At 43.4% G+C, this 22,818-nt stretch overlaps 1 protein-coding gene across 3 annotated transcripts in view; it reads left to right on the top strand.

The window, feature by feature from the left end:
- ATR (ATR checkpoint kinase) overlaps window positions 1-22,818 on the top strand; it is a 182,090-nt gene that overhangs the window by 70,882 nt on the left and 88,390 nt on the right. For all 3 annotated transcript variants that reach the window (XM_077488215.1, XM_077488214.1, XM_077488216.1), the window contains 5 exons: window positions 11,642-11,762; window positions 14,069-14,206; window positions 15,599-15,800; window positions 17,086-17,267; window positions 20,941-21,105. In XM_077488215.1, the coding sequence (XP_077344341.1) occupies window positions 11,642-11,762; window positions 14,069-14,206; window positions 15,599-15,800; window positions 17,086-17,267; window positions 20,941-21,105 (808 nt within the window). The remainder of the gene's footprint in view (window positions 1-11,641; window positions 11,763-14,068; window positions 14,207-15,598; window positions 15,801-17,085; window positions 17,268-20,940; window positions 21,106-22,818) is intronic.

Below are 22,818 nucleotides of genomic sequence, written 5' to 3'. Positions count from 1 at the left end.
CAAAGTGGAGCTCCACTGATGACAGGAAGCATGTGACCCCCACTTCACTTCTTCCCTTTTTCTTTTTTTTAACTGAAATTTATTGTGACTCTCTGCAGCTGGAGCTCCACTGTCACAGCAAACATGTGACCTCCACATCTCCACCTTTTTTATTTTTAAATGAACTTTAATGTAACAGACGATACTACAGGAATTGGAGGTCACATGATTTCTGTGTGGAGTGGAGCTCCAGTGACTGCAGTCTGCAGCACATACTGAGCCATTCTGTTGGGATTTGAAGAAATACAAGATATTTCTGTGAGGTTTTGTACTTTCTGGTAAAGTGCTGTTCTTAAGATAACTTTGTAAACTGGATTTGTTTGTAAAAGCGATTTTCTAACATTTACCAATGTACATGTTTGGTAATGATGGAAGTTCATGTTTGTTGGAAGAAGAATAAAATCCATTGCTCTAAGCACAATTTCATTGTCCTTTTTTGGCCACCTTCATGCCAACTAACAGGACCAAGATTGAGACACATATGGATCTCCACACAAAAAATGTTTCTCTTTCGTTCATTGACGGACACAGCTCCTTTAACTCTTGCCCTTAGGGTTATCACGCCACCTTCAGGAGAGGACTAGGCAGAACATGTAAAACAGGAACAGTTTTTTTTTTTTTGCTCTTGGCACCTGGGAGCTGACACTGGACACAGGCACCTGTAACTGCATGACACAGCACTCGGTCGGGGTGGTGAGTCCTGCGGTGGGGGTCCCTCAGTCTACAGCAGCTAGGAGGGTGGGATTGAGCACCTTTTCCTAAGTCCCCAAGGGTGGCAGACAGGGTGGGTCAGCCTGACATTGGAAACTGGTGTTTCTTCCCCAGATCTCCCTGCAATTGCAACCGGCTCGTCTGCAAACAGTGCAGTGCCTTTGGGCGCTTTGTCGGCGGTCCTGGAAACATTTGTTGCCAGGGTGGAGGCGGTGTGCGGTTGCAAAGGTGGTAAAAAACGGCCCCTGCCCCCCCGTCCTCCAGGGAAAGTTCTGACCCTGCTCTGATGCATCAGAGAACGCTAACCAGGACCGATCAGACAGTGAGGATGATTCCCCATCCAGGTCCGCGCTAGTTGGAGCACTTATCACAGCTGTGAGTGATACCCTGAAAATTCAGGATACAGCAGGATCTTCTGCTGAACTAGCGGCCCCTTTTGGGTCCCGTAAGGCAGCCCGTACACCTAACGTGTTTCTGAATCTGACTTATTTGGATAAGTTCATACACATGGAATGGGGAAGCCCGCAACGGACCTTCTCGGTCCCAGAAAGAATGGCGGTGCATTACCCCTTTTGAGGAGAGCCGCCTTAAGAAATTGTAGGCTCCCCCAGTATCCAGGTTAAACAAAGTAACCACGATCCCGGTAGAAGGGACTCCGGCATTTAAGGACCCTACCGACAGGACGGCTGAAGCAGAGGCCCGTTCCCTGTTTACGGTAGTGGGGTCAGTGATACAACCAGTACTGGCCACAGAATTAGTGTCGCAGACACTTAGTGAGTGGACAAAACTATTGTACCGTGAATTGGAGAAGCACCAGGCCTCTCCTGTCTGCGTGGAACTGGCAGACAAGTTAGTGCTACTATTTGGAGCCTCGTTGGATGACATTAAGAATGTCACAGGTGGGAAGAGCACCTTGCTCCCACAGTCCAGGAAGAGTAAGGAGCCACGCCGCAGGCATGGGCCCTCATTTTTTGCTCAAAAGAGGCTTTTTCGTCCACCCGGGACTTAAGCAAAATGCTCCCAGTCCGACAGGGCGACTACTGAGGGACAGAAGTGTCCCTGGACTCGCAAGCCATCTTGCAAAAGTGCTACCACATGAAGGTTTGCCCCCGCCCGTCACTCGGGTGGGGGGGTCACCTTCGGGAGTTTGCAGCCTGGTGGGCTTCACAGCTGTCCGACCAGTGGGTCTGCAAACTGATTTCATCGAGCTACAAGATAGAGTTCCTCTGTTGGCCACCAAACAGATTTTTCCCCTCCAGCATACCCTTACTCTCGCCTCGCCGGGAGGCCTTGTTTGGGGCAGTAAGGGACCTGCTAAGCCGCGGGGTGATAGTGCCTGTTCCAGTGACTGAAAAGTTTCAGGTGTTCTACTCCAATCTATTGTTCCCAAAAAGGAAGGGGGTACGTCCAATCTTGGACCTGAAAGTCCTCAATTGCTTTGTGAAAGTACAGAGGTTCAGAATGGAATCGGTTCGCTCCGTAGTCACTGCACTCCATCAGGGGGACTCCCTGGCGTCTTTGGACATCCAGGACGCGTACTTACATTTACCCATATGCCTCATGCGTCAGAGGTTTCTGCGATTTGCAGTAGGGGGAAGGCCACTACCAGCTTGTGGCTCTCCTCTTTGGCTTGGCTTCAGCACCCCAAGTCTTTACCAAGGTACTGGCTCCAATTTTGCCATTGTTGCGACAACACAGGATCGCAATCGTGTGTTACCTAGACAATCTCCTTTTGTTAGGTGCTTCTGCCTCAGAATTAAGGGAGGATGTGGCCATCACAATGCAAACCCTGCAGGAGTTTGGGTGGGTGTTGAACCTCAAAAAGTCGGTTCTTGTCCCGACTCAGCGCCTGGAGTACCTAGGCTTACTGCTGGACTCAGTGGAAGCGAGTGTTTCTCCCTTCAGACAAACTATAGACTCTCAGAGCCGCGGTGAAGCTGTTGATGAACCGCAGGTGGTCATCGCTGTGCTTCTGCATGCGAGTTCTGAACCTCATGGTGGCCTCCTTCGAGGCGGTACCATACACCCAATTTCACACCAGAGCTTTGCAGAAGGAGATATTGACAAAATGGGACAAATCTCCATTATCCCTGGATCAGATTCAGGTGAGCCATTTAGTGAGGGATTCCCTTCTCTGGTGGCTGAGATCTCCGGCCCTTTGGTCCGGGAAGTCGTTCCTACCTCTGCATTGGACAGTGATCACAACGGACGCCAGCCTGACTGGCTGGGGTGGAGTACTGGGAGTACAGTCGACCCAGGGCCTCTGGTCGAGGGAGGAATCCAAGTTGCCGATCAATGTGCTCAAGCTTCTAGCAATCAGACAATGCCTCTCCACACAGTCAATGAGACTTCGAGGGCGTCCAATCAGGATCCAGTCAGACAACGCCACGGCGGTGGCATATGTCAACCATCAAGGAGGAACAAGAAGCTCGGCTGCAGCACGGGAGGTCGCTTACATCCTTTGGTGGGCAGAGCGGCATGTACCGGCCCTGTCGGCTATATACATCCTGGGAGTTGAAAACTGGCAGGTGGACTATCTAAGTCGCCAGATGCTTGGCCCAGGAGAGTGGTTGTTGCATATGGAGCTGTTCAGGCTTCTTTGCCTGTGGTGGGGCACACCAGATGTGGATCTCCTGGCCTCTTGGCTCAATTGAAAGGGGCAGAGGTTCATATCCAGGACAAAAGATCCCTGGGCGGACGCGTGAGACACGTTGGTGGCTCCATGGGCACAATAAGCCTTTCCTCCGCTCAAACTGTTACCATGGCTGCTCCACAGAGTATAGGCCGAGGGGATTCTAGTGATACTGATTGCCCCAGATTGGCCTCGGCGTCCTTGGTACGCCAACCTAGTATGCCTGGTGGCAGACGCTCCCTGACGGTTACCGATGCGAGAAGTCCTTCAGTCGCAAGGTCCGATTATCCATCCTGCTTTACCTTCGCTGGTTTTAACGGCATGGCTATTGAAAGCCAGGTGCTAAGGAACCGAGGCCTGTCTGACTCAGTGATTTCAACTATGTTGAGGGCATGAAAATCATCTTCTTGGAAGATATACCATCGTATGTGGAAGGCTTATATCTCCATGTGTGAGGAGATGGGGTGGTGTCCGCTCACCTATTCCGTTTCCAGGATCCTGCTGTTCCTACAGCGAGGAGTAGACCAGAATCTAGCTTTAAGCACCATCAAGGGACAGATATCAGCCCTGGCTGTCTTTTTTCAACGACCCCTGGCTTCTCACTCTCTAATGAGCACCTTTGTAGAAGGGCTCAGGCATGTAGTCCCTCCGGTGCGTCCACCCTTGCCTCAGATGCACTCTGATGCATATGTTGACCACAAGTTCTGATGCGGGTGGTTCAGATGGTGACTCCCCCCGTTAGGGAGCACCTCTGGCTGTGGGTGGAGTTATGTTGCTATTCACACCACTTGTTATGACACTGCTTGGGGATGTCCCTACGGTCAAGATTACTGGAGCTGTGTCTGTCAATGAACGAAAGAGAAAATAGGATTTTTGTACTCACCGTAAAATCCTTTTCTCTGAAGTTCATTGACGGACACAGCACCCTCCCCTCCTATTGGTTTATGTCATACTGCTTGTTGACGTACTGAGCCGCAGGAAGCAGGGGTTATTACCAGAGGGCCCGCCCCCTGGGCAGAACTGTAAAGTTCTGTTGTTCTCACATGTATTACATGTTCTGCCTAGTCCTCTCCTGAAGGTGGCGTAATAACCCTATGGTCAAGATTACTGGAGTTGTGTCCGTCAATGAAATTCAGAGAATAGGATTTTACAGTGAGTACAAAAATCCTATTTTTTACGGTTCAGTGGTATGTCGGCATTAAACCTTCGTCTTCTTGAAAATCTCATATGTTCTGGTGCAAATATTATCCACTTAATGGTCGCCCAGCCGCGTTGGACTGAGGATGGGTGGCACTGTAGGCAAAAGAAGAAATAGCCGCACACTATACTGGGTCAAAATTATTTTATTCAGACCATCCCAAAGTGTTGACAGAAAGCTGGTAGATGCATTTCACATACTCCTAGTGCACTTAATCATCACCACTGTAGGCAAAGTAATGTGCTGGTACGTCGCTGCTTACTCCCAGGTTTAGGGTGTGTGCATGTTTGCCCCACCTGACGCCCGCTGTGATTGTACACAGCGTCCCGGCTAATGATTCACACCCGGAATCGGCCGCAGCATTTCTTCCCCAAGCCAGCCTACCTCTGACTGCCTCCACAAGGTATTATCGCAGAGGGGAGCAAATTTTACAGTATTTCATCTAGGTGAGGAGATTTTAATTGTTTACTCATTTACAACATGGTATCAATAAATTGACACATAATTTTATCCTATTGAATTTTTCTGAAAATGTGTCCATACAAGACTGTCCGGATTAGCGCTTTTTGTTGCGATTTGCCTTTGACTGTTTGCAATTGTCTTGGTGGGGTTCTCAACGCTTATTTGGTTTCTCGTACAAAACTGTAATATTCCTTAGCCTTGGGTCTCCGTTGATTAAATACTTTTATTTGCTGATATGGAGGTGAAAGTCTCCCACCATTGTCTTATTTTGCTGTGTGGTTACACAAATTTGAAACCTTATTTGTAGTTCTAACCTGGGTCAACACAGATGTTGGTGTTCATAGTCTATTCTGTGGAATTTTTAAAAGGGCTTTCCTTTTTTAGCTAATTTAATTATCTTGGCCTAATTGTCTATTGTCCAAGGCTTTTCCTGTTTCAGGAAAGTGTGGGAAGATTTTCTTGAAACATTCCATGGGTCACGTATTTATATATGACTTATATTTTTATAATGTATCAATACCATGACATGTATTAGAGGTCAAAGGATTTTTTGTACATACTGTAAAATCTTATTCTTGTTGAGATCAATGGGCAGAACAGCTATTTGATAGTATTTTTTTTAATCTTCTGTTGCATCTTTCATTTCGCAGTGCCAGCGGAGTTAGGCAGGGCCTAAACTGTGCATGAACACCCACGAGAACACAAGGCAGGCTAAAACCAATAAAGTTACAGCTGTGACAGTCCCTCCTTGGCTGATGAGGAAGAGACGAGCAGCCTGCATGGGGTTGCAAAACTGGCATTCCTGATACAGCAATGACACATTTTTCCCAGCACTAGGCTGAACTTTATAGCGGCTTTAAATGCTATGACTATTTTCAGCGATTAAGTGCAATGTGTATAGTGCCTCTGTTTTTTTTACTTAGGACTATGCCTACCAAAAAAGTTAACTTTTCACCCCCAGGCATTAGGATCTCGAGACGCATTTCCACACTGTCATCCTCACCTGAATTACTAGTTATGGCAATCCTGGGTGAGCCATTGGAACAAATTGATGGTGCAGCTGCTTCTCACATCTCAGCCCCTGTATACGTGACTGAAGATGTCCTTTCCTCCTCCCTGCAGGATCTGGAAGGAAGATTAGCAGCTTTAATCGCATCCTCCATTCAAATGGATAGGAAGCGTGTTAGATCTCCCTCCCCCACTTCAGAACCTTTGCAAGGGCAACAGTGGGCTCAGGATGAGGTGTTACCCTCAGATAATCGCGGGGAAAACAAACCGATGATTCCTCTGTGGAGGAAACAACGGTAGATGAACCTTTTTCGCATACAAACTGTTACGGAGATGGTTCGTCCGCTTTCATGCTGCCTCTGATGGCAAATTCTCCAAAAGATGGAAAATACCAGCAGCTGACACTTCCTGTTTCTCCTCAGTAAACTTCACACCATCATCCGAGTGGTGTTTAGTCAGCCAGAACAGCTTACTGAGGAGGAACAGGAAGTGGGACAAATTCTCCAAAAGATGGAAAATTCCAGCAGTTGACGCTGCGATTTCCAATGTGACTAAAGGCCTAACTTGTCCTGTAGACAATGCACAAATGCTTAAGGACCCAACAGATAAAAAGTTGGAATCCCTGTTAAAATCTTACTTTTCCATGGCAGGTGCCATTATTGAGCCTGCAGTCGCTGCAATAGGTGTCTGTCAATCCCTAAAGGACCAATTTAAACAGGCCTTTAGAGAGCTTCCTGCACAACAAGCTCTGGATTTGACTGAATTACCAAAAGCATTATGCTTTGCCATAGATGTCATTAAAGTATCTATTCACCAATCCTGTGGTTAAAAAATTAGTCAGCTGAAGCACCATGTAAAAACCTCCTAACTGGGTTCCCTTTTCATGGGGTGTGGCTATTTGGAGAAGACTTGAACAAATATATCCAAACAATTTCTAGTGGGAGAAGTACTCTTTTGCCAATCAAAAGAAAGTATAAACGCCCTTCATTTAAACAGGCTCTTTCCCCTGCGCCAGGGGCTTCCACCTCTAGGCAGTGGTGACAGCCTCCGCTGTCAGACTCTAGAAGAAAACATCAGGGTCAAACCCAGGCTCAAAAGAAGTGCTGGGGTCGGAAACCTGCAAAGCGGAATCCTAAAGCCTCATCGTGAAAAGGCAACCCCCCTCACCAAGGTGGGGGGAAGACTTCTGCAGTTTTCAGAAGTGTGGAAAAAGGAAATTCAGGACAGACGGGTCATCTCCACAGTAACGCTGGGGTACAAGCTGGAATTTTTCAGGACTTTCCACTGTCTCGCTTCCTGAGCTCAGGCGTTCCCAAAGATCCAGAGAAAAGACAATCTTTTTCAGGCACTAGAACGATTAATATCTCAAGGGGTGATCATACAGATCCCCACAAAAGAGCAAGGTCTGAGGTTTTATTCAAATCTTTTCATGGTACCAAAACCAAATGGAGACGTCAGACCCATTCTACATCTAAGAAATCTAAATCGGTTTCTCCTTTTGCATGGAGACGATCAGGTCAGTAGTTTCTATCCTCCTAGGAGGAGAACTTCTGGCATCAGTCGACATCAGGGATGCATATCTGCATGTCCCTGTATTTTCTGCTCATCAAACGTTTCTACGGTTCGAGTTAGAACAGCAGCATTTCCAGCTCGTAGCTCTGCACTCTGGGTGTTCACCAAAGTACTGGCCCCACCTCTAGCCAGGTTAATGGCACAGGACATAACAGTCGTAGCGTACCTAGACAATTTATTGCTAATAGATTAGTCGGTGGCTTGTTTGGAGCAAAGTGTATGCACTACAACCAATTAACTGGAAAGTTTGGGTTGGATCTTCCTTAAAGGGCTTGTAGAGCTTTATTTTTTATTTTCTAAATAGGTCTTTTTAAACTAGTGCATTGGTGATTTCCCTTCTAAATGTTTTTTTTCTTTGTCTGAATTTCTCACTTCCTGTTTCTCCTCAGTAAACTTCACACCATCATCCGAGCGGTGTTTAGTCAGCCAGGACAGCTTACTGAGGAGGAACAGGAAGTGAGAAATTCAGACAAAGAAAAAAAACATTTAGAAGGGAAATTGAAGGAAAAGGTAAGTGAACCAACAATGGACTAGCGTAAAATAACCTATGTAGAAAATAAAAAAACAAACCTTTACAACCCCTTTAATACCGCTAAAAAGGCTGGAGTACCTGGGTCTGATCATAAACACAGACCAGGAAAAGGTGTTTTTTTTGCCTCAGGCAAAAATCAACTCCATAAGAGAGCTGGTGCGGATGGTCAGGCCAAAAGGTGATCCCTCTATTCGCCTTTGCATGAGGTTGCAAGGAACCATGGTGGCTTCATTTGGAGCAGTTCACTATGCCCAGTTTCATTCAAGACTGTTTCAAAACAGTATCCTGTCTGGAACAAAACAATTCAAGCTTTAGACTTGCCAATGCGGCTGTCCCCAAGAGTGTCCCAAAGCCTCTCTTGATGGTTACTAACCTAGAATCTGTTGACAGGAAAATCCTTCAGACCAGTCATGTGGAAAGTGGTAATGATGGATGCCAGCCTTTCAGGCTGGAGAGCAGTACTAGAAAAGACAACTGTCCAGGGACAGTGGTCAAGAACCGAAAGAACCTTGCCCATCAATATCCTAGAGATTCAGGCAGTACGTCTGGCTCTAAAGGCCTGGACTTTCAGGTTACGGGATTGTCCTGTCAGGATTCAATCCGACAATGCCACAGCTGTGGCCTATATCAATCACCAAGGGGGCACCAAGCGTCTCTCAGTGCAGAGAAATGATACCATATTCTAACTTGGGCAGAAGGGAATGTTCCGTGCCTATCGGCAGTCTTCATTCCGGGAGTAGAGAATAGGCAGGCGGACTACTTGAGCCACCAGCAGTTATTCCTAGGGGAATGGTCTCTTCACCCCGACATATTTCAGGCTGTTTGCCAAAGATGGGGGACTCCGGACATAGATCTTCTAGCGTCCAGGTTCAACATGAAGTTAGTAAACTTTGTGGCCAGAACAAGGGATCCACTCGCATGCGGTACAGATGCGTTGGTGACCCCGTGGGATCAGTTCTCACTGAGCTATGGATTCCCCCCCATTCAGTTGCTGCCTCGACTTCTTTGCAGGATCAAGCTGGAAAGAAAGCTGGCAATTCTGGTGGCACCAGCATGGCCCAGAAGGTCGTGATATGCAGAAATCGTAAAGATGGCAGTGGAGGGCCCATGGCCCCTGCCACTACGGCCAGATCTGCTCTCACAGGGACCAATATTCCATACTTCCTTACGGTCTCTAAATTTAACGGCTTGGCTATTGAAACCCACATTCTGAAGAAACCATTGGCTTTCCAGGTCAGTTATTTCTACCCTGATTAATGCACGGAAGCCAGCTTCCAGAACTATATATTGTAGGGTCTCGAGGGCTTATGTTTCGTGGTGTGAATCCAAGGGTTGGCATCCTCCGAGATATATCATAGGCAGAATTCTTGCCTTTCTACAGTTAGGGGTAGAAATTAAATTGGCCTTGAGTACTATTAAAGGCCAAGTCTCATCTTTATGGGTCTTATTTCAAAGACCACTTGCTATTCATTCTTTAGTCCGGGGTTTTATACAAGGGGTAACACAGCTTAATCCTCCCATCAAACCTCCCTTGAAACCGTGGGCCTTAGTTTTGTCTGTGTTACAAAAACAGCTATTTGAACCGATACCACATATTCCTTAAGTCCTTTTGACAAGGAAGTTGGTATTTTTGGTTACTATATCCTCAGCAAGGAGGGTTTCGGAATTGGCTGCTCTTTCTTGTAAAGAGCCATATTTGATTTTTCATGAGGACAGAGTTGTGTTACGCCCTCGTCCAGGTTTTTTTTAACCAACAGTGGTCTCAGGTTTTCACCTGAACCAAGATATTGTCCTGCCATCGTTTTTTCCAAATCCATTTTCCAGGGAAGAAAAGTCACTACATTGTCTTGATGTGGTGAGAGCAGTGAAAATCTATTTAAAGGCAAATACTCAGATTCGTAAGACTGATGTCTTATATATTCTGCCAGAAGGTCCTAAGAAAGAACAGGCAGCCTTGAAATCCACTGTCGCTAAGTGGATTCAGCAAATGATCAGTTAAACTTATGATTTAAGGGGCACACTCTACCAGGGCGGTTAGAGCTTCTTGGACAGTGCTTCATCAGTCATCTATGGCTCAGATCTGTAAGGCTGCAACTTGGTCTTCAGTGCATACATTCACAAATTGAATCAGCTGGATGTAAGGAGGTATAAGGATATCGCCTTTGGGCGCAGTGTCCTGCAGGCAGCAGTATAGGTCCTCAAGTCTGGGAGTACCCTCCGGGTTGTGTCTCCCTCCCCTCAAGTAGCATTGCTGTGGGACGTCCCATTAAGTAATGAAGGCTTTGTGTCCCATTATGTACGATAAAGAAAATAGGATTTTTATAACGGCTTACCTGTAAAAATCCTTTTCTTGGAGTACATCATGGGACACAGGGGTCCCTCCCCTCTTTTTTGGGATTTAAGTATATTGCTTTGCTACAAAAACTGATGTGCTCCTGGAAGGAGGAGGGGTTATATAGGGAGTGAACTTCTTGGATTGGGTATACCAGTGTCCATCACCTGAAGGTGTCCTATAACCCAGTGGTCATTAACCCTGTCCTCAGGGCCCACTAATAGGCCAGGTTTTATGTAATGTCTTGTGGAGATGCAAACTAGAATACTGCAATCACTGAGTAGCAAATTATATCACCTGCGATGTATTTCAGTTATCTTGCAAACCTGGCCTGTTAGTGGGCCCTGAGGACAGGGTTGATGACCACTGCTATAACCCATTAAGTAATTATGTGTCCCATGATGTACTGCAAGAAAAGGACTTTACAGGTAAGCTGTTATAAAAATCCTATTATCTCATTATATGGGTATACATTATGCCATATCGGTTTACTTTTATCAATTTGCAAATGTGGATGAGGAAGTGGTTTAATCTACAAAACGCATATCTGGATGCATCTTGTTCCACATAGACAGTCTAATGTATTTTATTAATTTGGATTTTGTTTTACCCCTCTGTTTCCCAAGTTATTATAGAACATGGAGGTCAATGTCCCATGCCACGCTATGCAATGTGCTATGTTGATATGATATTTCTCTGTGAACATGGGCTGAAATACGTTATTTGTATTTTCAGAAATTTATATAATTAAATATTGTATCATGTTATCTCAGATAACAAACATTTTTTACAATTGACTCATTCCTTAGCCAATACTGTACATGCCTCATTTAAAGTCCCAACTTGTTTATTTTGCATATTGAATTAGGGATGGAGACGTATAGTTCCATGCATTTTCATTTAAAGTCCCAACCGCCCCCCCCCCCCCCCCCCCCTAGGAGGACAATTAAATTCTTTATCCCCATATATATATAAAGGCTCCCATTCCTAGCCTCAGCTAGTGTCCTTAGGGGATGAAAAGCTCACCTTTGCCTGGGGAGGTTTTTTCCCCTGAAGATGATCCCTCTGTATTTATTAAAGACTAAAGATCCTATGCCCCGTACTGTAATCAAAGAAACAGACTGGCAAGTCAAAATTCCTATTTTTTTCCATTAGGTACAAGCGTTCCCGTAAAGCAATAAACTGGACTAAAATAAAGAAACCCATTTACCTGAGCAAGCTGGGTGATAACTTTGCAGACTGGTCTGCGTCCTGGGCTGGATACTTGATAACAAAGGTAAGCTAGTGTTGAACTGTGTGTTGGTATTTTTCGTTCGAAAGAGCTTTTTCTTTCATGGCTGTGCTTATGAGTCTTGTATGCCTTGGTTTTATTGAACTTGGTAAGTGAATAAAAGTATACAGTATAGGGGTTATCGACAAGCTTATGTATAAGGCACCTTTCATGTGGGCAGGCTGATCGGACCATCCATTGCCCTCTATGAAGCAGTGGGTGTCAACGGACGTGTCCATTGACACCAGCCGACATCTGATCCTGTCCACTAAAAACAGACGGATAGGGATCCATTTCCCATCCGTCTAGCAGATCTGATTGGATGGCCAATGGTATAAAAAGACAGGCGGCCTATCTATGGCAAAGCGGCAGATATAGGAAACACCAGCAGCGATCCACTGGCTGATATCCAGCTCCACAGGGAGAAACAGACAGCCCATCCTGCTGCATGAGGAGATATACTGAACAGGACACGGACTGACCAACCCACAGGAGTGGTAATGTATTTACTAACAGTGCGACATGTCACTCCCCATATGGTAGAAGTGCATCAGTCACAAACCAAGCCTCTAAGGCCGCGTACACACGCGGGGACTGTTCGCCCAACTTTGTCCGTCAAACAGTTTCGGCAAACAGTCCGCCCAAAATTAGCATGGACGGACATGGCCACACACGACGGACGAACAGTTTGCTGAAACCGTGCGCGATGACGTGAACGGCACGTACGACGGGACGAAAAATACGACGTCCTATACACTGCATTATAACTTTCGGCATGTAAATCCTTTCTGAGCATGCGCGGAACTTAGTTTGACGAACAAGCCTACACACGAGGGGACTGTTCGCTGAAACTTTGTTTCAGCGGACAGTTTTTCGGAATTTCCGAAAAACCTTGTTCAGCGGACTGTTCGCTGAAACTGTCCGCTGAAAGCCCACACACGAGCGGACTGTTTGCCGAAACACTGTTCAGCGGACAAAGTTGGGCGAACAGTCCCCGCGTGTGTACGCGGCCTAAGCCAGCCTATCCCTGCACAGAGGGAATAGCAGCCATACATCATACATCCTTTTGGAAGCCACTGCATTCTGCTACACCCTGGAAGTTCCGCACCGCCTGCGCTGCTCCATTTGGATCATAAATCCTATTGCCAGTGCCATATATATATATATATATATATATATATATATATATATATATATATATATATATATACCCAGGCTCACTGATCCCTGCTTGGGTCTGTGTATATGTTACATGTTGTACATAGTTCCTGCATGTTGTTAAACAATTTGGCCTGTTCTAACAGACAAGCTGAATAAATGTTTGCATGCCCCCCATTTATAACCATGGCCATCTCATTATTATTTCAAATGATTTGTATACAATGTAGTATTTAACCTGTGTATATAGCGGCCTGCACCTCTGTCACTTGGGTAGCCCCTTTTTTCTCTTCCCCTCTGGCATATTTGTTGCCCATCTGCCTGCTCAGCAGGGATCAGAGGACAGATTCCCCGCTCAATAGGTGGACTCCTAGTGAAGTCTGCCCCATGTAAAAGGGGCCTTAAAGATTTTACGAATATTCTTTAACATTTAGATTTGTCGGCACATTCCACGACTTGAAAAAGTATTCACTAACATTTGCCAACAATTTTTTCTTCTATTGGCAAATGTGTTTACTGTAATAAATACTTTGTTTTGTAGTAGACACTTTTAGAACAAAATACGTTAAATTTGAGACTGCTTTAAAAGTTAAAGCTTAGGTGCAGACATAACCAAACCATTCTCTCTAGCTTTTGGTGAGCTAACTTTTGTGTACGGTAATAAAGGTTGTCCCATGTCGTGTAGTCACCTGGATCCTGTAGAAATCTTCTGTGCAGGGATGCCCATTCCTCTTCCTGCTCCAAAACTTTGGTGCTGCTGAGGTTAATAGCCTTGGGTCTTTGCCCCCAGACAGAAGCAGCTGCCCTTACTGCAGACAAATTCTGGGGGAGAAAAGTTCAGGCATGCAATGAGAAGCAAATTAACTTCTTGTAACAATACGTTTGTTTTGATTTCTGCACAGCAGTGTATCTAGCTGCCTTTTATTTAAAAATTCAATTGGGTTTTAACTTGGAGCACAGTTTGCACAGGGGAATATTGTGTATATCTTTAAATGTATTATCTTGCGTTCTAAGTTGTGTAGCTTGTATTACAAAGCTGGTTTGAAGCTACTATGAACCTGAAGCTGGTATGATGTACACTGCCACACTATGTCCTGTTTTATTCTTGTTCATCAGCTAAACTTTGTTTATTTTTCAAAAATTGTGGTCAACAGGTCAGGCATGAGCTTGCTAGGAAAGTCTTCAGCTGCTGCAGTATCATGATGAAACACGACTTCAAAGTGACCATATATCTTTTACCACATATTTTGGTTTATGCATTGCTGGGATGTACCAAAGAAGATCACCAAGAGGTAATAAGTGTTAATATTCAGGAATGTTATTTTTTTATAGGTACTCAAATACTATTCAGAAGGGATTAGGATGATTAAGATGAACACATTTTACATTTTTTTAAAATACATAATAGGTCTATTTAGTAAATTCACAGAAAAGTTGTTCACTTTAGGATTACAACAAAAGATATGGAAAGACCTCTCTCTACTTTAATGTGGGATGTGTTGTGTGGACTTTTGATATATTGCACTGCATACTTGGCTTGCACGTTATTGCACACTTACCTTATAAGTGTACACTTCTTCAGGGCTGTGTGATGCAGGCTTTGCTCCCTGCTCTGTTTCTCACTGCCACCATCTTTGCCGCTGCTACCTCTAGGTTTCCAGTCATCCCTCCGCAATCATTGGGCAGCCACAGATGATGTAACTTCTGCATAGAACAGGAGTTAGATTGTCCCAGGCACATGAATGATTCCTGTCATCTTACCGATGCCAGAAATGAAATGATAGTCTACACTGCTCTGTGCATGTGGCATGCAAGGTGCACAAAAGTTAGAGATTCCTGCTTCCTAGCAATTTTTTTATTTTAAGAGTTTATATCTTGCTTTAAGAGCTTTCAAAATGTAGGAAGTGATTCTTGCTGACTGGAAAGACTAGATTTGTTTCTAAGTGCACAAATATAACTGGCAACTAATATTTGAAAAACCTAATATTGCAGAATGTTGATGCATGGCCTTACCTGATTTCCTTTAGGGATCAGAAAAAAAGTTTCCTCAGGATATTGGTCCGTAAGGGATTTGGGACCAACAGCAGCAGATCAACATTTAAAGGCTTCTGCACTCTTTATTTTATTTTTTGTCTTCCTTCAAACAGTGATAGACATGGTGGAAGAAAGCAGAGGCATGCATATTATGCTAGAACAAAAAAAACCCTTTTTTTTCTGCTCTGCAATACCAATAAATAAAGATGGGAATGTGTGCATCCCCTGAATGTCAAGGAAGCCCCCTGGCAGGTTGCTCATGTTGGACTTTCAGCTCTTAAGATTTTCTTTTAAACTTCCCATATTTGTCTTAGTCAGGAATGCTAAAATCTTCACAGCATACAGTATACCATTATAGAATGTTCTGTATATGTCATTAAAAAGTTCAAAACTAGAGCAAACAATTGTTGGGTCCATTTCTAGGTATAAAATGAACTCTTTAAAATATAAATGAAAGACAACAAACCTGTCCAGGAAAATCATGTGTTTTGTAATCAGGAGTTTTCTCAAATGTTGGGTGAATGGACAAATAATTATTTGACCATTACTACGTTGCTAGTTATGTGATTGTGAAATTCACATTTTGCAATTTAAAAATGTGATTATTATTTTTTTAATTTACTTGAGATATGTTGTACAATGTATTTTAGATTCATGCTGAGATTATGGCAGTGTTGAAACATGAAGATCCAGGGGCCCGGCGATTACAGGACAATGCCTCTGATCTCAGTCAGCTCAGCACCCAGACGGTGTTTTCGATGCTGGATCATCTGACTCAGTGGTCAAGGGAAAAATTTCAGGTGCTACAGGCTGAAACCAGTACTAAATCGGGAGGTCGCGGAGAAGTTAAGGGTTAGTGTTTAGTGTTAGTACCAGTTATTTTCCCTGCATTTCTATCTAGAGCTGCACGATTAATCGTCAAGAATCATTATCGCAATGTTTTTCCCCGTTGCGATCTTGAAAAAAAGTTTTTTTTTGTCATTTTTTTGTAAATGAATTAAAAACTAACCAGTAAAGTTAGTCCAATTTTTTTTTTGTATAATGTGAAAGAATTTACGCGGCGAGAATCATGATCTTTTATTCTAAGCAAAAAAAATCATGATTCTTATTTTGGGCAGAATCGTGCCCCTCTAGTACTATAATTTTATCATTTTAATTCTATAATTGATACCGTCTTCATTTTTAATTTATTTCTCAGTTGTGAAAAGAGACCGCAAAATATACTCTCTAATTTAGTTTTACCAACAATTTTTTTGTAATGTATTTTTACTGATGACGCACATCTTTACTGTTATTACTCGACATGGGAGCTCCTGCCAGTACCTAGAAATAATCAGATACCTTTAGTTTATAGTTTATTTCCTGTGTGAAATCTGATAAGAGCTACCAGGCTTTCGATGGAGAAAATACATTTTAATTGCACACTAGTATCCACTACTGTAGCTTGAGTTGCCATTATGGAGAGCAGGGTCTTTATTGGATGTACACTCATGTACAGGGAGAAATGACAGTTATCTGGTACAAACGTATTTGATCACTTGCAAAGACTCAGGCTGGGGGTAGGGCTGACCAGATTACAGGTTGAACAGACCATTGCACCGGTAATGAAAAATTTGGAAAATCCAGATGATATGAGAACCTAAGGCCTCTTTCACACTGACGTCCCGTTCAGGCCCGCCTGTCAGTTTTTCAGGCGGACCTGAACGGGTGCTCCATAGAGGTCTATGGAGCGTCGGATGTCAGCGGTGACATGTCCGCTGACATCCGACCCGCTCCGATCCGAAAAAGTGTAACGGAGGAAAAAGCTATTTTTCCATCCGTCATCGGATCGGGTGACGACGGGCACTGCGGTCCGTCGTCATCCGATCTCCCATAGGGGAGAGCGGCGCTGTGACAGATCCGTCCCTGCGCAGTGTGCAGAGACGGACCGGTCATCTCCCTGCTCAGCGGGGATCGACGGAGTGATCCCCGCTGAGCAAACGGATATCCACGGGGCGGATCAGAACTGATCCGCCCCGTGTGAAAGGACCCTAAGACTTTTTTTTTCCTTGGATAGCTCTGTTGACAGATACATAGTGGGGTATTTTATTTATTTGTATTGCGTGTCAAAACATTTCTTTCTATTTTGTTTCATTAGTTGTCTCTCAGGAGGACGTTGTACAGCACCAAAATGTGACAAAATTTTTAGAGCTTATACCACAAGATACTTTGGCTGTGGCTTCATTCCGTTCCAAAGCATACACCAGAGCTGTTATGCACTTCGAATCATTTATCGTGGAAAAAAAACAAGAAATCCAGGAGCACCTTGGATTTTTACAGGTGAGAAAATGTTTACTGCTAAGAAAACCTACTGCTTGGCACTTTTATTTTTTCCCCCAGCTATATCATGTGCAGTAGGTTCTGCCTTGCTGTGTGGTATTACTAGTGCAATGTTCAGTTTTTCACTGTGCTATTGTATATTGCTTCTTTAGGTTACACACATAAGCACATATCGTTTGATTTACTAAAACTGGAGAGTGCACAATTTGGTACAGCTGTGTGTGATTGCCAATCGGCTTCTAACTTCAGGTTGTTCAATTTAGGCTTTGACCAAAAAAAAAAACCCCCTGGAGTTCTGGTTCACATTGGTGCGTTTTTAACATGTGATTTAACATGCCAAATCTGCGTCAGTTGCACTGTCCTAATCGGTGCAACACTGCATTTGTGGAGCCGCACCGATTTTAAAAGTAGTTTCTGTACTACTTTTTGCGATTTTCATTGACATCTATGCAGAAACCCACACAGATGTCTGTAAAATCGCCGCCGAAATCAGAACTGACATGCGGGAGTGAAATCGTGTGATTTCAGCTGAACTTGCATTGCTTCATTCCCGCAGCTCAGTGTGAACCTGGGCTGAATCTGGTTTCAGAGAAGCAACATATTTCGCTCTCTTCAGTTTTAGTAAAGCATCCCCATGGTTTATGAGAAGTTTAGTGTAGTTGCACTCATTGCATTACTTCTCCTTATTGCTTATATGACAACATAGAGGTTACTAAGGAATGCAGGTATCATATGGTTTACCCCTCTTCTGAATTGAGGGCACTGCAAGCTCCAATTTGATTGCATCCATCTTGCACCAGGCCTGACACCCTTACAAAACCGTAGATATCAGTGATTTCCATGGTGACAGAGTGGGGTTGATTTGCAAGGCAAATGGTCCATTTGCAGTTGCACTCAGCAAGGGAATTTCCTCCAGAGATTAGGAAATGAGGGGTAGCTCTGCTGAATTCCGTCATCCAATCATGTACAAGTAGAACACAATAGGACAGTAGGGGAGATCGCTGTACTAATTTCAGATAGTTAGAACGAAGGCTCCTCCTGAGCTGTCATTTATTTTTATTTTTTCAGCCCTGCTGGATTGAATAAAAGAAAAAAAAAACTACTAGTATGTACAGGACTAATCTAGCTAACCCTGTGAAGCAAAAAGTGCTATACTGCAGCTGTTCTGGTCCGGTCCCACGCTGAAATGTCAGCAGCGACTTCTGTGTGTGTGTGTGCGTGTGTGTATATATACAGTGAGGGAAAAAAGTATTTGATCCTACTGATTTTGTACAATTACCCACTGACAAAGAAATGATCACTCTATAATTTTAATGCTACGTTTATTTTACCAGTGAGAGACAGAATAACAAAAAATATATTCAAACGCATTTAAAAAAAAGTTAGAAATTGATTTGCATTTTAATAAGTGAAGTATTTGACCCCTTTGCAAAACATGACTTGGTCGTTGGTGGCAAAACCCCCTTAGTGGCAGAGGTCAGATGTTTCTTGTAGTTGCCTACCACGTTTGCACACATCTCAAGAGGGATTTTGTCCTACTCATCTTTGCAGATCCTCTCCAAGTCATTAAGGTTTCGAGGCTGATGTTTGGCAACTCGAACCTCAGCTCCTTTCCATATTTTCTATGAAATTAAGGTCTGGAGACTGGCTAGGTCACTCCAGGAACTTAATGTGATTCTTTGTGAGCCACTACTTTGCTGCTATGACTGTGCTTTGGGTCATTGTCATGCTGGAATACCCATCCACGACACATTTTTAATGCCCTTGCTGAGAGGAGAAGGTTCTCACCCATATATAAAAAAATATATGTAGCGCTACCCCCTTTTTAAATAAATAGAACACCTATCAAGTGTAAATAAATAAACTAACTATAATCAATACATATATTACTGTGCAAATATAGCAAAACACTGTGCTTTCATATACATGCACAACACAATTGTGTGTAAGAAAGTGCAAAAACCCCTATATCTAGCGTGATACATACAAATGGCGTAGAATGTGCAAATATCGCAAAACACTATGTGACTAAATCACAAAAAATCCAAAAAAGAAATAACTAAAGTAATAAAAATAATAAAAAAGTCCATAAAGAAATGCAGAGATTCAAACGAATGTTCCAGTGCTATTCAGTAGCTCAACATTCAACCAGGTTCTCACCCAAGATTTGATGGTACATGGCCCCGTCCATTTTCCCTTTTTATGCGGTGAAGTTGTCCCCTTAGCAGAAAAACACGCCCAAAGCATAATGTTTCCACCTTCATATTTGACGGTGAGGATGGTGTTCTTGGGGTCATAGGCAGCATTCCTCCTCCTCCAAACACGGGTCGTTGAGTTGACGCCAAAGAGCTTGATTTTTGTTTCATCTGACCACAACTCTTTCACCCAGATCTCCTCTGAATCATTCAGATGTTCATTAGCAAACTTTAGACGGGCCTGTAAATGTGCTTTCTAGAGCAGGAGGACCTTGTGGGTGCAGTCCTTCATGGCATAGTGTGTTACCAATTGTTTTCTTGGTGCCTATGGTCCCAGCTGCCTTGAGGTCATTAACAATAATGTCCCGTGTAGTTCTGGACCGATTCCTCACGTTTCTCATGATCGCTGAAACTCTACGAGACGAGATCTTGCATGGAGCCCCAGACCGAGGGAGATTGACAGTTATTTTGTGTTCCTTCCATTTGTGAATAAGCTTCTGTGGACAGGTGTCTTTTACACGGGTAACAAATTGAGATTAGGAACACTCCCTTTAAGGGAGTGCTCCTAATCTCAGCTCGTTACCTGTAAAAAAAAAGACACCTGGGAGCCAGAAATCTTGCTGAGGGGAGATCAAATACTTATTTCACTCATCAAAATGCAAATCAATTTATAACTTTTTTGAAATGCATTTTTCTGGATATTTTTGTTGTTCGGTCTCTCACTGTTAAAATCGATTTAAATTATAAATTAAATTAAATTATAGACTGATCATTTCTTTGTCAGTGGGCAAAAATACAAGATCAGCAGGGGATCAAATACCTTTTCCCTCACTGTGTGTGTGTGTGTGTGTGTGTATATATATATATCTGTATGTTTATTATTTATTTTTATTTATTTCAGTTACTTATATAGCACCATCAATTTACGCAGCGCTTTACATATACATTGTACATTCACATCAGTCCCTACCCTCAAGGAGTTTACAATCTAAGGTCCCTAAATCGCATTCATACATACTAGGGACAATTTAGACAGGATCCAATTAACCTACCAGCATGTCTTTGTAGTGTGTGTGTGTGTATATATGTATGTGTATATATATATATATATATTATATATATATATATATATATATATATATATATATATTCGTGATTTTTGCTTTACAGGATTAGAAACGGTGCTTGTCAGAGTTATTTTAGGCTGATCTGCTACTTTTTTTTATTTTGTAAATTGACATATTTGAAAATACGGTATCTAGTAATGCATTTTGTCATAGTGTCATACAATAGCATTGTTTGTCACAAGGTGGAGTCTGCGTCAGTGGCTCTAAAATAGCAAACCTAAAATCTGTAAATATTTACAGTAATCTAAACTGAACATCAAGGCTTTATGAAATGTTTTTTTATTTTATTTTTTTTACAAGCTAGTAATGCACTGCATATCTGTGGCATATTTTTTTTTCCCCCCTCATAAGAAACTGTATGCTGCTATGCATGAACCTGATGGTGTGGCTGGGGTCAGTGCCATTCGTAAGAGAGCAGCAACTCTGAAAGAACAGATATTGGAGCATGAAAGTATTGGTTTGCTGAGAGATGCCACAGCCTGCTATGACCGAGCGATCCAACTGAAACCAGAAGAGGTAATTCCATTCCACTTGTAAAACAGAGCAATGTTTCCCACACTTTAATAACTAGTGTAACTCGGCTGCATTAAATGTTTTCTTTCTCATCCATTGAGAGACACAGGAAGTCTAACTTGAGTATTTCTGTCATCTACAGGAGGATTGGCAAACACAAAAGCTGTATGCCAGTCCAAGATAAATGCTCCCACTCTCAGCATGCCTTTTATTTGCTATTGTCAAAATGAATGGACTTCACTCTCGTTTTTTTTTTTTTCACTTTACTGTTGTGTTGAGACCAACTTATTTTTCTGCTTCTTCGTTTTTTTCTTTTTTTTAATCAAGTATTTTCTCTGCATTACTGCTGAATCTATCTCGTCAATAGCAGCTGTCTGTCACAGTGGTCCTCAGCGAGGCTTTTGGAATACCGTGTTTTGACACGCATGTCCAGTCCAATAGCCCACAAGTACCCTTTAGGCATTTGGGTCTGAGTTTCTAGAATACCTTTTGGTAAAAGTTAGCTGCAGAACCGCGGGCATTACCTCAGTACTTGTTCTATTTCTGAGGAATCTTAGTGAATAGGCCAGCTGAGCACCAGGAGCTACCTAATGTTTTTTTTTTACTGCTGTTTTTTCTACAGAAGGGGTTAACTCTGTGGTATAGACACCATACTATGGATGGAATTTCACATGCACTCTCGCTCCTGACATACATTAAGGACTCCCCTCCCTGCTGTAAACTACTGCAATGCCACATGGAACTTTGTTCTTGTATCCATTCCTGTCGCCCGTGTACAGGGACTTTGGTCACCATTGACCAACCAAGCCTGGGTTTTGAGAGTACCTGACCCGTTTTATTGCTTTGCCTCTATTCCGTCACCACATATCTAATTCTAGACATGAGGCGAAAAAGGCCCGCTGTACTGGGTGATCCCAGATCACTTTATACTAATGGCTTCAGGGATGCTTGCAGTTTCCCTTTTGATGATGCTTACGTCTGCAGCCTGGGATCATGTTATCCTTGGATCTTTGAGTATATACTGTACTGGGGATCTTCTTTGGTTCCATCGGGTGTGGTTGCACCCTCTCCTTCCTTGGCTGAGGTTTTACCGGGGTTATACAAGGTTTTCTTTTCTTACATCAGGGGACACAGAGCCATAGTAATAACTATGTGGGTTATATTGGCATATCAGGTGCTGGACAGTGGCACGCCCCTTAAGGCGTGAACTTCCCCCATATAACCCCTCCCATTACTGGGAGTCCTCACTTTTTTCGCCAGTGTCTAAGGTGTTGGGCACGTGTAAGGATGTGTGTACTGGGCTCCACGGGGAGTAATCCTTTGAAAACCAGCCATCATGACCGGATCCATTCTGATATCTCTGTAATGGACTAAATGAACGGTACCCGGACCTCGTCATCCGAAGACACAAGGTTTTGCTTGCGAATGCTTTTAAAGCTGGGCCCTGGGATCCAGTACTTTTTTTTGGTAGTAAGGCCAATAAAAGTTTACTGGCAGGGTCTTCTCGCAGGTCCAGGATTGCGGGATTACTTGAGTGTACCCCTGTTCCTGAAAGTTTCCTTTCAACGTCTCGGAGCCTACCGTGAAGGGTGAAGATTGTTTTTTTTTTTTTTTTTTTTTTTTTTTCATCTCTGACAAACCCTGCTGCAAGAAAAGGTAGGGGAGATAATCTCTCCTTCCATGTATTGTGTTGTCATGTCTATGTGTCACCACTGG

This window comes from Lithobates pipiens, unplaced genomic scaffold (genome assembly GCF_037356315.1).
Source record: "Lithobates pipiens isolate NorthernLeopardFrog02 unplaced genomic scaffold, aLitPip1_a1.2 Scaffold_18, whole genome shotgun sequence".
Classification (NCBI taxonomy): domain Eukaryota; kingdom Metazoa; phylum Chordata; class Amphibia; order Anura; family Ranidae; genus Lithobates; species Lithobates pipiens.
Note: the sequence above shows the minus strand (reverse complement) of the source record. Positions and strands in the feature narration are given on the sequence as shown.